The sequence below is a fragment of the Apaloderma vittatum genome, unplaced genomic scaffold (genome assembly GCF_000703405.1).
Source record: "Apaloderma vittatum isolate BGI_N311 unplaced genomic scaffold, ASM70340v1 scaffold4437, whole genome shotgun sequence".
Lineage (NCBI taxonomy): Eukaryota > Metazoa > Chordata > Aves > Trogoniformes > Trogonidae > Apaloderma > Apaloderma vittatum.
Genome location: NW_009727709.1, coordinates 45711 through 60807, shown reverse-complemented (window position 1 = coordinate 60807; position 15097 = coordinate 45711). Strand labels below are relative to the sequence as shown.

At 37.9% G+C, this 15097-nt stretch overlaps 1 protein-coding gene across 1 annotated transcript in view; it reads right to left on the bottom strand.

Moving 5' to 3' along the window:
• TLE1 (transducin-like enhancer of split 1 (E(sp1) homolog, Drosophila)) overlaps positions 1–15097 on the bottom strand; it is a gene marked incomplete at its 5' end in the record, with an annotated part of 73674 nt that overhangs the window by 14274 nt on the left and 44303 nt on the right. The window contains 7 exons of the mRNA XM_009873764.1: positions 2324–2400; positions 3799–3989; positions 4332–4334; positions 4714–4858; positions 5663–5815; positions 7364–7417; positions 10927–11043. Of these exons, the coding sequence (XP_009872066.1) occupies positions 2324–2400; positions 3799–3989; positions 4332–4334; positions 4714–4858; positions 5663–5815; positions 7364–7417; positions 10927–11043 (740 nt within the window). The remainder of the gene's footprint in view (positions 1–2323; positions 2401–3798; positions 3990–4331; positions 4335–4713; positions 4859–5662; positions 5816–7363; positions 7418–10926; positions 11044–15097) is intronic.

The following is a 15097-nucleotide window of genomic DNA, read 5'->3' as shown; positions in this document are numbered from 1 at the left end:
CCTAGTGAGACCTCACCTAGACTACTGCATCTAGTTCTGGGCTCCCTGGTTCAGGAGGGACGGAGACTAACTTTAGAGTCCAACAGAGGGCTACAAGGATGATTAAGGGACAGGAACACCTGCCTTACGAGGAAAGGCTGAGAGACCTGGGGCATTTGAGTCCAGAGAGGAGAAGACTGAGAGGGGATCTAATTAATGTGTGTTAGTTGACGAGAGGCTCAACATGAGCTGGCAGTGGGCACTTGCAGCCCAAAAGCTGAACCATGTCCCAGGCTGTACCAAAAGGAGTGTGACCAGCAGGTCAAGGGAGGTAATTCCCCCCCTCTGCTGTGCTTTGGTGAGGCCCCACCTGGAGTACTGTGTCCAGTTCTGGAGGCCACAGTACAAAAAGGACATGGATCTCCTGGACCAGGTCCAGAGGAGGGCCACAAAAATGATTAGAGGGATGGAGAACCCCTGCTATGAGGACAGGCTGAGGGAGCTGGGGTTATTCAGCTTGGAGAAGTCTCTGGAATGACCTCATAGCAGCCTTCCAGTACACGTTTTCCTACCTTATAATATAAAATATTGCCTGGTATTACTAATGGAATAAGTCATTGAAACCTTATTAACATACGTACTTAAAAGTAAGAACTTATAGATTATGCAAGCTCCAAAAAAATATTTTATACTAGTATGCCAAATTCTACTGAAGTCAACAAGAATGAGTCTGACCCATAATAAAAGAATGTTTTGAGAACAAAGCCTGTTCCTTTCTGAACTAAATTTAAATGTACCACCATTTGATACCTAACATAACTCACAGAGCCTTCACTTCAGTAATGTTGTCAACATACCACCACCTTTTTGTTAAGTAAATCCAGGATTTAACAGGTTTCTCACACTGCCAACAGATAGCTAAGTCTGTTCTCAAAAGCATGGTAGTTAACAATGAAAACACATTCAGAGTGGCTTTCCTAATCTAAGTTTGCTGCTTTCCCACTGTTATGGAAAAAGAGCAGAAGAAAACACAACACTTTTTTGCCTGTACTCTCAAGAATATTTGTATGACAGATATTGCAATGTATCACTAGCTATTAGCAGGAGTTCAAAATGAAGGCAAACAGAAACATGTGTGTATAACTTTCATTACAGTATGTCTTATAACTAAAGGCAGAAGCCTAAAAGTAATAGTTTCAAAATTTCTCCTAAAGCTGCAAAAGGAAAAATTAAACCATGACAAAATAGTAAAGAACACAGTTTGTAACAGGAAACTCCAGCATAGAAAGTGCTAAGTGTTAAGATAGTTTCAAAAATACGTACATACCTAGATAGAGAGAAACCAATCTAACTGCAACTTTTTATTGAAAGAGAATACAGAAATGAAGCATGAAGGGACACAGAACACATTCTAACAGTGTCAAAATTCCTGTTATAATTCCTTCTGCCCCACTCTCTCCATGAAAACAGATTAGTCCGATTTGTACTCTATGTTCAATATATAGCTGCACAGACTACTCGTCCAGTTAAAAAATAATTACATTTTTTTTAAGAGATCATACGTGCTTATGAGTCTACTGTACATGGGTCAACTCAGTCTCAACAGTCTACCAAACCCAGATTACTGAGAATGTGCTCCACCTTGTGTGAACAAATATCACCAATGTATGCTGTTCTGGTAAGATTTTACTGTAAGATCAACAAGCCACAGCATCACACCACCTCTTTACCAGTAATCAAAAATTCTAAATAAAAAGAACCTGATGTGAAAGTTATCCTACATCTATGCAACACCTGCTGCACAACTACTTCGTCATGCTTTTGCTCTCCAGCTGCACATTTACACAAACGTTCTAAAGAGCTTGCTCTGTTATACAAGATGTGCATCAGTTGCTGAAGTAACTGTTTCAGATACCCACTGCAATCAGCAATTTCAGACTCTCATGCCTGAAAAAACAGGTGCCAGACAAGGAGTCTGCGAGTGCACACTACATATTTATGCTTAGTAGAGTATAAAGTTCAGTTTCAACACCTTGTTATCTTATGCATTTTATCACTGCCTACCAGTCTGTAGTCCCCTTAACATTCCCCAGAAATGAGGAAATAAAAAACGTTAAAAATATACCTTCAACAGTTTTTTCTTGGATATAGATAATTTGCACACCTGTTTTAGGATATGACAGCTATCATGTGAGAATTTATATGCTGCACCTCTTACCAGGAGAAGTCTAAAACAAGCTCTTGGGAGCAAACAAACATTGTCCCCTTTGGAATTTTTGTACAGAAAAAATAATTATTGTTTCTAGATATTACAGATGTTATCAAAATGTTAAAAGCTACTTACGGTTTTCCCCCAGGAATCCCTGCTAGATTTGGAGGGATTCCAGGTACTCTCATGTGAGGAGGAGGATCAAACCCAACCTGAAAATGAAAAACAAATTAGTGTCCCACTTTCAATTTCACTCAGCAAGCCCCTTTTCTTCACCCCCAAGATTTATGCATTTAAGCAAAATATGGCTTTTACCCACAGTGCAAGTGCCCACCCTTCATGGGGAGGGGGCGGACAAGGCAAAAAGACACTTTCACTAGGCATGCTTCTGCTAGAAGTATTCATATGTGAACAGAGAACCAATAATATATATCATGCATTCACAGCATTGAAGGTAACACAAATATCCCTGTGTTAGCACAGAGCTAGTTCAGGACTTTAAGAGTACACTACGTGTCGGCATGTAGCCACGCTAGCGTTCCTTCACACTGTGACAGCTAGCGCGTACCCAGGCAAGCATAGCACAGGGCTGGGAAGGAGACTCAGACCCCACCCTGAATCTCTGCACGGCTCCACACTACACTGTGTGGGCACATCAGCTGAGGGGATCTCTCACAGAGCTACACAGTAGGTTGCAGACAAAATTTTTGACAGCTTAAATATACTATGCTCTCCTTCCATAAAGCAATTCCACTCAGCTTTCATATCCAGAATAAATATGTACATCAAATAACCCAAACAAAAGTTCTAGACCAAATATCTAGTTTTTCTTCCGAGCGCTGTATCTGAGTTAAAATTCTTACTGCTTTAATGACTGCATATACTACTTAAAATTCCCACATTTTCACATGAAAGATCTGCTTAACAGTTTGAAAAAAGTAGTCGTATCTACAATAGTGAGAAGATGACAGGCCTAAATGCAATCTTGCAAACTGACCCATAGGTAAGTCTGTCTATGCATAAAGCTGCTTTTGCAGAATCAAGCCCCCAGGTTATTCTGCTTGACAGCAGCTACAATTACTATATTCTGTTTACATCTACAACAGCTACTACTCTCAACACAAGTTATCACAGAGCTCCAAGACAAGTACCAACCAACTTACGTTGATTTCCTCAAAAAGACAAAATACAAGGACAGAGACGTAGACAGAAAGATTTCTACATGCTTCAAGATTAATACGGTATGTGAGTACAGAACGTAAACCTGGTTCAGCAAGAGGAAAGCAGATGTTCACAGCACTAATTAATTACTTTGTAGCTACCAAAACTACCTTTTCATTAGAAGGATAAAATAACTTTTTTAGCATTTATTAACCAGTCAAAGCACTAACGGTGAAGGAAAAAGGAAACGTACATAAACACACTAAGATTCTTTGTTTTCAAGGTGCAAATTTGTTTCTCCAGCCACACAGCAAAGTGAAACATACAGTGAAGCTATCACGCCTCTGGCACTGTCATAACTTGGGAATTCGACAGTGGTCAACGAAGCATGTAGCTCTTCTCAGTGAACCACAACTCACAATTGAGACTGTATGCAACGTATGACCTACCATAGGAGATCTTCCATAGGCAACCACAGCAGCTGCAGCAGCAGCAGCGCTCATCTGGGGTGACATATTGTGCAGACTGGCATAAGCTGCCCCTGGACTCGTTAACTCTCCATTCATGCCAGCATGAGGTACCATTCCAAACGGTGCAGGGTACGGCCCTGGTACTGCCAATGGTGTCCGCAAACCTGCAGCTGCAGAAAAAGTATATCAAGTAGTTTTATTTACATATATTCCATACATACAGGGAAGAAAACAGCCTATTTTTACCCTAAAATACCTAACCTTTCCCTCTCACACACACATATTGCCGAGAAATATTACCATAATTTATCAGTACAACCACCCCTCTTCACTCAGTGAAAGATCTACTGAAATCTGAACCTGCTGATTACTTCTAACAATCTCTTCTAGCATTACCAATTTCCATTTTTATAATATTTTCCTGTTTACATTAATTTCTGCTTTGCCAAATTAAGCAGTAGAGCTGACAGTCATGGTTTACACAGTTCATGTCTGAAGCAACTGTGCTGTACCAGCTTGAACAGCAAAAAGTAAACTTCCTCCTAGACTTTTCAAGATTTACACTGCAGCAAATATTAGTAGATTCAGACAAAGAGCTGGAAAAGAGATTGCATTCAGAATAAGTACCAGAAACTTCTGAGAAGTCTTTTTATATTGCATTCAGTCTGCTTATCATTTGCAAAAAATAAAAAAAAAGATAAGGGCAAAAATAAGACAAGGATAAGAGATAGAAAGATATTCAAACTCTTGGTAATCCAAACATCTGCTTCTCATCCAGCCCTCTCTTGATATCAAGAACAAAGCAATACTTTTAGTTAACACTTGCACAGAACTCTCCATATGTAAAAATAGAGTAATTCTGGAACCATAAAAACATGTGATGTAATGCATTACCAGCTTGGTTAACCAGAGGGTCCATTGTTGAAGGCTTGCCAAGGCCTGGACGAAGTCCTGGAGTTGCACTAGTGCCTGGGGTTGGCACATCACTTCGAGGAGTTGGTGTGCTGGATTTCAGAACAGGCGTGCTGGCTTTTTCATGCTGGTATCATTAAACAAATTAAATGAATATTATTTTTAATCCAGGCCATATTATGCAATTTATCACAACAGCAGCTGGGATGCTGGGCACCTACTACTTAGTCCCTCAGCCAATTTTCATAAACCCACACAATGCTGACAAAATTAACTTGTGAGAGATAAATGCTGACCCTTTTGATGCTGCTAAAATTAAAATAAAAATATAAATGTAGAAAGTTATTTTTCCTTCTTCCATTGGCATGAAAAAATGCTCGAGCTAATTTTTTTTCAGGACAATACAATATGCATCACAAACTTATTTTTGCTTGGAATCATTACTGTGTCTAGTATTATGGGACACAGCAAACCTAAGTACCAAAACAAAATACCACCATAGTTCATAGCATCAAAAAGTATGACAAAAGCTACAATCTGATCAGATTACTAGCTATATTGCAAGAAAAAAAATTTAAAATAATAACAACTTATTTAGAAGAGTTTAACAAAAACCTAGAGAACTTCTCAGTGACTATACACAATGTTAAAGTATAAGCTCTTGCTCAAGGAAAAGTAACAATTCTTAAGCAACTCCCATACTTTGTAGTAAATTTGCAATTCATTTGATAGAAATGTAGGAAACACAAGACATCAAAAAAGTAGAAGAAAATACTGCTGAGGAGAAAAGCTGAATAATGCTACAAACATCTGGATAAACAGTACTCCATTTAAACTTCGAGTGTTTAAACTCCTGTACTTTATGCACGAAAATGGATTTACACTTCACAAGAAAGAACATTTATCTGGCTGATAGGTAACTGCTACCCACCAGACTCATTTCTTTGGATTTGAGGGAAGTGGAACTTCCTGAAGAGGCTGTAGATGCTGGACTGCTAGAGGCATCTTTCTTCAACAGACGGGTTTTATCTATACCATTTTCACGTGGTGAATGAGTGGGACTTGCCCTTGGGGAAGAAGGATCCTAAAACAATGGAGAAAAACCACAGAATCGTGTCATGGTTTGGTGCACAAACACCAGTAAGGAGTCTATAGGAAAAAAATACTAGAGGAATTTATGCAGTAAGTTCAACTGACAAGACATTTTGTTATCTCCACAGGAAAAAAAAAAGTTCATCCCCATTCATCAGTTCAGAGACTTAAGTAAGCTATCAAAGAAATATATTACTCAAGAAATCATTTTGGTTGTATTTTACACTATATGTAATGATAAACTGTTTCCAAGCACAGAGTTTGCATTCTAAGTATATCTAAATACGAACTAAGGCAAGTCTGCACGATACACAATAAGAGCAAGAAAGGCCAAGACTAACTGCAGTAAGTTTACAATGTTTTTAGCACGTACGTCCTCCATGCATTGCTAGTGACAACAAACATTTCAAAAATCTTTTAGCCCATACAAACCTTGCTCATCTCTATCTTCAGAAGAAGAGATAAAGACACATGCTTTATATACCATAGTATCTGTCACTTCTTTCTAAATACGATCTGCAATTGTCTCACTACTTGTATCTGCATGAGAAACTAAAATCAGCTCTCAGGTGACGTTTTCCCTTCCAGAAGCACTCTTTGCATTTACTTTTAACCTGAAACAGCCAGCCTACAAAGCTACAATGCCATCAGAGCTCTGCAGGTTCTCCATGCTCCTTTTGTTCATGAGAATAGCAGCAGCAAGAAAGGAGTCCTCACAAGAGGGCACTAGGGCTACTGATTGATTATTGAGCAGTTTCACTGTAAGCAAGGCTTCCAAAAGGATTAGTAAAATCCCAAGCTGTAACCCATTTTTCTACTTGGCTGACATCATTTGGGCACTTGGAGCTGCTGAAGACATTTCTCTGTCAGCTCCTCTCCCTGTTCTTTTCGCAGAGCAGAACCTCAGTAAAACATTCAAGCTTTTTAAATCACTTTGTTGTATAAATTAAAGATGAAAAAAGGGAAGGTCTATCCCTTCACATTGATGCCACTGCCAAGTATCTTCCCTGGAAAAAAAAGGTGGCTACAACTTCTGGAAAATTTTGGGTGAACTGACTGACTTCATTCTGACTTCAGCTGACTTCATTCTGAAAAACAATCATTTCCAGAAAACGCTATCTTTAATGGAAGACATTGAAATACTAGTAATGTAAAACCATTTCTGTTGCCTTAAAATGATATTCCTATTATTAAATACAAGGTTAGGTAATGTCTTCCTTTTTCATTTGAAGACAGTAGTTTGAAAACTTCAGTTGTCCACCTGCATCTCACCACAACTCTCTCCACTACAAAGCTACTGTGAAATGTTAGAACATAACTGCAGAAGGAACAGACACAGACAAAAGAGCAGCAGGAAAAGTCAAGAGGGCCACCAGATAAAGCTCAAAGGAAGATATAGTAGCTACAGTACTAAGAAAAAGGAGAAGTTGTGAATATTTTAACATATCCACATCAAGGATTCTTTTTTGTCTAATATCTAAATGCACTTTTCCTTTAACTTTTGGGCAAATATCAAGACTACAAAAATGAAAAAAGTTACCTCATTGGATACATCTACAACCAAGTTATCGTCACTCTTGTCCCCATCACTGTCCTATTAAAAATAAATAAATATAGTGTTAATTTCAATTAGTACATTAACAGCCCAGAGACAAAGACTAGGCATCAGACATATTTCCGTTTTCCTAAACAAAAAGCAAGCAGCCTTTCAATAACTTTTTAGCAACAGGGAAAACAATGAAAACAGGAACATAATACCTTCTTTCTGCTTCAGTAATAAAACCCAAATAAGGTAGGGCTAGTTGAAAGGTGATGGTATCACCATCAGTGCAAGATGGTCTAAAACCCCTCCTTATTACCATCATAAATGTGTTATCACTGCTCCTAGAAGAGAAACTCATTCTGTTCATGTGCTAATCTTACATGTTAATCTTATGGAAATTACTTCTTGTGCATACCTAAGAAGGCAGCAGATCTCAGAAAACTGGAGCTTTTTGGCATTTGTTTCATGAATCAACTTCCCCAAAGTGATAGGACAATTCTTCTCTTTTTTCAGAAAGGTAAGTTTTGAAATGGAAAGTTGTGGGGAAGAAAAAGCTTCAGAAATGCCAAGGCATTTCAACATTTCTGCCTAACAAAAGCAAAATACTTTGACATTCCTAAACAGAAATGTTTTATTGTGGCTTGTCAAGCTGCATTTTGACTGTTTCACATAAATCTGTGTTCACTTGAGCTGCGCTAGTGCCTCATGATAGTTGTTACTCAAGTGCCTCCTGGTCCCCATTTCCAGAATGGTCTGTGATGCCTCAGCAGACACATTCTATGACGCACAGTGGTCTAATGATTTATGCAGTGCATTATGGTGGTTCAACCAGAAGGTGAGTCTTGACTCAAAACCAAAAGCAACCAAAAAAAAAATTCAAGTGAATGACAAACTTAAAATTTGTGTGGGCAAGTCTGACATTTTCAATAACAATTTAAGTTAAAAAGTTTTCAGGCAAGCAAATCAGACATGCATGATTGCTCGAACTCTTGCTTTTAAAGCGTCTGGACTACCACACTTAACACTAGCAGACAGAAAACACAACACAACTTCTGTCCTCTCACTTCAGGCCATAAATGTGGGGGTTTTATTGTTGTCTTTATTTTTTTTTTAAAAAAAAAACAACAACAACACAACAAACACAAAACTCAAAGGAAACCCAAAAGGTAGTTTCAATCCTTCCCCTCTGTCTTAGCAGGTGAATATTACTCCAAGAAACACGGCAAGAATATTATATTAGGGACCTAATAGTGCCACTGAAAAAAGAATGGTAGCTCTATCTGCCGCTCAGAAAGCTGTTCAACCAAAGGGTACAAGAGGAGAAGGAAGAAGAAAGCTTCAGCACTGGTTATCTGCCACCTCTTAAAAAGTATGAAGCACCCAGAAGTCTAGAATAGGTTAGAATACATCTGAGCATGTGGAAACACAGTAGGTGGAAAACTTGCTCACCAGAAATACCACCACTGAGGAGGGCAAAAACAGCGGCTAAGAATGATTAACTGCACTCCAGTGACTCTGAAATCTTTAAAACAGAAATTTACTGGGACTATCAAAGGTGTCTCCTATAGGTGCTATTAATAACTGAAGATTTTCCTCACTAATAAACATTTTGCATCTTATTTTGAAAAGCCATTATTCTTACAACTCGTTTATCTCCTTTCTGACAAAAGCAGCACTTCTTTGTCCCTACAGGGGCCTCATCTAAGCTGAGCTCAAAATGAACAGCTCTGTGTCTGCAGAATCAGGGAACCTTTAAAAAGAAAGATGTTCTTTCAGATTAGAATAAATCTGGAATTTGTAATTATCTCTTGTTTTATTCAATTCTTTATATTGACCCTGCCTTTTTCTGTTAAATCCATTTCAAGCCAACAGCAAGCAGAATCACACATTTAAAATGTAGATTAAAACAAACTGCTTCTACAGAGCAGTAATAACCTTTCCATTTCTTTCTGGTAGAAATCCAAGAAAACCAAGCAAATTAAGCTTTTTCTTCCTTCTTTTATATCAAATGTAGCTTAAGAATGTTTCATCTTCAAATATTTCAAATGAAAAATGCCCACAGAATATTAAAGCCTCAAAGTTCAGATAGTAACAGGGAAGCTTGTCAAACCTAGTTTGCCAAAGCTAGATTTGGAGCATGTTTCATACAAGAAACAGCTGAGGGATCTGGGGCTGTTTAGTCTGGAGGAGATGAGGGCAGACCTCATTGCTCTCTACAACTACCTGAAAAGAGACTGTAGTGAGGCGGGGGTTGGTCTGTTCTGCCTAGCGAAGAGTGACAGGACAAGGGGCAATGGCCTTAAGTTGTGCCAGGGGAGGTTCAGGTTGGATATTAGGGAGAATTTCTTTACTGAAAGGGTTGTCAGCCATTGGAACAGGCTGCCCAGGGAGGTGGTTGAGTCACCATCCCTGGAGGTGTTTAAGAGATGGGTGGATGTTTTGCTGAGGCACGTGGTGTTGAAAGGGCCAGGACAAAGGTTGGATTCGATGATCTTCAAGGTCTCTTCCAACCAAAACTGTTCTATGATTCTATGAACCCCTTCAGTAATCAAACTAAGGTTGTTAGAAAGTGGTGGAAATACAGCTTTCAAAACCATAACATTACTACAACACCACAATTCGCAGAAAGTGGAAACTAACCCCATCTACCATCAGTAGCTCCAGAGATATCCAGTAGCTGGTCGGATACATTCTGGGTCCAAGTGGAGAGAAATAACCCTACCAAAAACTGAGGAAATAAAATGGCACTTGATTTTCTTCCAGTAACCAGGAAGTAAATAGTGATTGGATTCATGTAAACTAGACAGTTTGCCATGTCAAAGATTAATGTCTTCTATTAGATTTAAGTTCCGCTTTTCAGTACACTCTCACACCAGTCCTAGTGTCTAGAGTTGGTTTAAGTATCATCCTATGATTTGGCTGAGCATTTAGATTTGAAGTTGAAAGCCTCGGTGAACTTTTTAAGGTTCACATATGCCACACTGTTGTACAGAACCATCTCTTTGAAACCAATCAAGCAAGCTAACAAAAAATACTTTGAAAAAGCATTCACAGAACTGTGAATGGTTTATATTTCAATTTGTTTCTGCTGAAACTGACAGTCAACCAAAATCAACCTTTACTATGTTGGTACAGCCTCATAACATACACAATTTGCAATGGTAAACTATTACTCAACGCGGCAATAGCTACTATCAGAAAAAAAGTACTAAAAGCCCCAAAATCAGCATCTTCCATTCGAAACAAACTTGCTGGTTTTAGAGCAGTCCATAAAAGATCTCTTGCTCAAACTCTTGAGAAATGCCTGAGAACACTTGTGAATCCCAAACAGTTACTCCTGGCTCATTATTCCCTGTTGAGGAGCATTACTTGTCAATAGCCGAAACTATTGACTCACTAGTCTTCCCACAACATGAATAATGGTCTCTCTGGCACTCATATTCATGTAGTAAATCAGCCATAGGAAACACATTGGTTTGTTCTTCACAGCTCTTTTACTCCTCATACAGGCACAGTATGTGCAAATAAATTAACCATTTCTTTGACACAGATTTGCTTACATAATGGCTGGAATCCTTATCATCCACCTTTCTCTTTTTAATGTCATTGCTATATTCAGGGCCATTCCTGCGTTTATCTGTGCTTCGCAGACTGTCCGGGACCAACAGAGAATTACTCTGTAAAGACAGAAAACATGGTCAATCACAAATTCCTTACAAGATTCCTTTACATATGCTTAAAACCTCAAATTGGATGTGATAGATGCTTAAGAAAAAAGCAATACCTACGTAGTCTTTCATTCCACTTAATTCAACTCAAAGTCCTTCAGGCAAAAAAGTACAGCTTCATGCATTCTAATAAGCTTGGCTCATCATTGTTCAGCTTATCAAAAGTTTAGTTCACTTGTCAGTCACCATCTCTTTAACTAATTAATTCAATTGAATTCATTGTTTAGGAGAAGCAGGCTTGCTGTTTATTCATGAGCAGGTAACAATATTTATTTATTTTTAATATACAGATCTCATGTAATAAGAGACATTAAATACAAATTTGACTGATTGCTTACTTCTAGCCCATCACAAATAGATGAGGCTTTGGTACGTCTCCACCTGCAAGCACGGATGGATATATGGAAATTTGGCTTTAGCTCTTAAAATAACAAATACTTACCAAGTAAGTTTATGCAGTAACCATTTGTTAGCTGTGCTAAACTCCAGCTGGATGCCTTCAACAAATGTATTGCAAACAAAGATCAAATATTTTTACTTCCAGCATAACAATCACTACTAGTGTGAAATTAAGGATAAAGTGTTGTTTAATCAGACTTGATCTGAAAAAGTGAGGCCAACACACACAAAAGACAAAAGCAAAGACTAATCTTTTCTTCAAACTACATGGACTGCTTTCATTCACGCCAAGTTATGCTAAGCACAAACTGTTGACCCAAAGAGAAAGGCATTTTAGACATTTTTCAGTCACATGACAATTTGACATGCCTGCGATTCCCATCTCCATTGCTGTTCCAGCTAAAGCATTAAAACGTGTTACAATGAGTTCTTTTAAGTGCAGGATTAGCATATGCAAGAGGGCAATTTGTTCAATGATGTGTTAATGCTGTGAACAATACTGAATGAGTTGAGGGAAAAAAAAAAAATCTCCTTTCACAAAGACCTGGTAAGTCTAGTTCCTAATAGCCAAGAACATGCTTACGTAAATATATTCTCACATTACTATGTAAGTAGATATGTATTTACACATATACACATATCACCGAAGAGAAAAGCCTAATATCAACACATATACCACGACATAAATCTAAGCCCTCAAAGGAAATACTCAGATCTACCCAAGAGCCGGAGATATTTACTCTTAATTTACCATAAACACATACTAATAGCCAGTGAACTGTGCACTGAATGGCTTTCCCTTTAAAACCTGAGAACATCACAGTAGTTTTGCTCAGACATTGATGTTTAGTCCCAAGGAGAAGGAAAACAAAACAGGCTACATAAGGCAATCAGAATTCTCTTTTTCCACTTCAGAAGCTGTACTTTAAAGCCAACGCTAAGCTCTTTCATTTGTGACTATTCAAGCTAAACAAATGCCAAGGGGCTTACATAAAACATATAGGAGGATCTAATGAAATTCAGTATAAGGAAGTTCAAAATAATATCTTTACCCAATGTTTAGCAGCTATAAGTTGGGCTTATATTGTTGTATCACTGAACTAACTGCCTTGACAAATATAGTCTGAATTTAACCCCTCATATCTCCTCACAGATGCACATAAACTCAGGGATTCACTTTGAAAAATCTTCAACATTTTAATATTAAATCAACCATGTCTGTAGCAGTAGAACCATCTTAAGAAGCAAGCTGTCAATGCAAACTTGAACACAGACTTGAGTACTGCAAATGTGTTTTCCTAAGGAGGAAATTCTTCTAGTTAATTGATACTTCCCTTAAAAATATTTTTTTAAGAAATTTTGCTTCTGAGGAGCTTAGGATAATGAAGGCAAATGGAGTAAAGTGAAACTCAGTTTCTCATTTTAAATTGCTAAAATTCAGTGTGAATAATAGAAAGGTGGCAAACAGGCAGCAGCTGGAAAAACTTTAGCAGCCATGCTATTTGAAGTTACTACACAGAAGTGCAGGGAACAGCTTGCAAATTTTGGCATCAAATACATATAACTACAATGGCTGATATTTTTTCATGATTAAATGTAAAACTGCCTAGGCAATGCTAATGAAGGAGATAAATGAAAATACAAACAAAAACTGGGAAAGAGATGATCATATAAATCTTGGGCTATTGACATCTGCTACAAAGGTAATGTCAGGGTCCATAATAGCAAGGACAGCCTACTAAAAAGCCACCTTTCCCCATTTCGGCTCTATTAGAATTTATATTGGCTATTCACTATTAAGCAGAACGCCAGGTAGAAGACAGCAGCATCAGCTACACAATAATAGACTTCTCTTTACCTTCTCTTTAAAACAAAAGTTAAAAATGTTTGGTTCTTCTATCACATCTACTAACATCCAATTTATTTTCAAAATTAGAACAGGCGTTTTTATTTTAGCCATATTTATATTTTTTACATTATACATTAATTATTAGTTGGGATTGAACTTCAATAATAATCAATTTGCACAAAAAGGAAAAAAAAATATATACATGCAGAGTGGATTTCCTGAAGGAAAACCGCACGACACAAGCTTTTGTTTCGACTTAATTTCAACAGATTAGATGTATAATTAAGGATAATCCTTGCTTTCATACTAGGAGTTAAATCTACTAGGGATTACCAATACAAAATTTGTAAATCATGAATCTCTGTCAAAACAAAAGATCAATACAAATTTTATGCATATGCTTTCATTTTCTTCTGATAATTTAAAGTTTATTTACAGGACTCCCTTTTCTTCAAATAAGTCTGAAAGAAGAAAAAAAAAAAGCCTAACGTAGAACCTCTTCCTCGCAGAGTTACCAGACTGCCTAAGGGCTGTGTAAAGAGGCAATTTGGGATTCTAAAGCAACTTTGCAGGCAGCAGAAGTTTAACACTGAAATCACCAGCAGCAAATGTGAAACAAAAACCTAATCAGGATGCACAGAGAAAATGCAAATTCCCTATCAGGAATATAATGCACATTTTTCCAATGCTCTTCCCCCATGCTGTTCCCCACAGAAACTACTTTGAAACCACAAGCATGCAAGACGTACAGGCTAAAAGCCCACAGTATCTCTTTTAGCCCCAGTTATAATACATCATAGACAGCCCAACAGAACTCAACAGCTCTGCATGAACTGACAACTTTATGCTGATCATTACAGCAATTAAGTACAGTATTTACATCATATCTGTGCTCATGGTTCAACTACACCTGGACCCAAATTAGATCTTCTCTCGTGGTGGGCTCCTTATCCCTCCTACTCCCCCCAAGGACACATACTGAGCTCTGTGCTTGGCCATGCACAGGATAAAGTCTAACATATACAACCATAGAGTCATACAATCATTTAGGCTGGAAAAGATCCTTAAGATCACCAAGGCCAACCGTTAACCTAGCACTGCAAGGTCCACCATTAAAACCATGTCCCTAAGCATCACATCTACTTGTCTTCTAAATACCATCCAAAGATAACTACTCAACCACTTCTGGGAGCAACAGTTGCTCAGCAGTCCCACTGCTTGTTATCAGAAGAACTCACTGATGGGAATACAGTGGACATTGGAAGAGGGACTAGAGCTTAGCCATCCTTCAGTAAGGCACAACATGACTGCACTCAGCTATTCAACTCAAGAAACATTTTATTTGTTGAATATGCTTCTTGTAAACACATATCAACAACCAAAAAAGCTAACTTATGTTTTATTTTAAATTACTGGTGATGGAAAGCTACTGACTTTGCCCTCTTTCCACCCACCATTTTAAGTTTCATTTAGACTAGTATGTTCATATTAGAAACAAGGAAAGCTAGGAGTCTAAATAGATTTAAACCACTCTACACATTGATTCAGTAACTGAGAAACACTAACGTAGAATAAAGCTCCTGTTGATTTCAGTATTTTCTAGCTAATGTTTGTCAAAATCAGGATACCCATAAAAATTTAACAAAATCACTCCAATCTTCTTGTCCTTCATCATCAGCCTTATGCTGCTACTTTACCACCTACAAATTAAACTGCAGCACAGCATTCCACAGCTCTCCTGTGTGAGCAACTCCT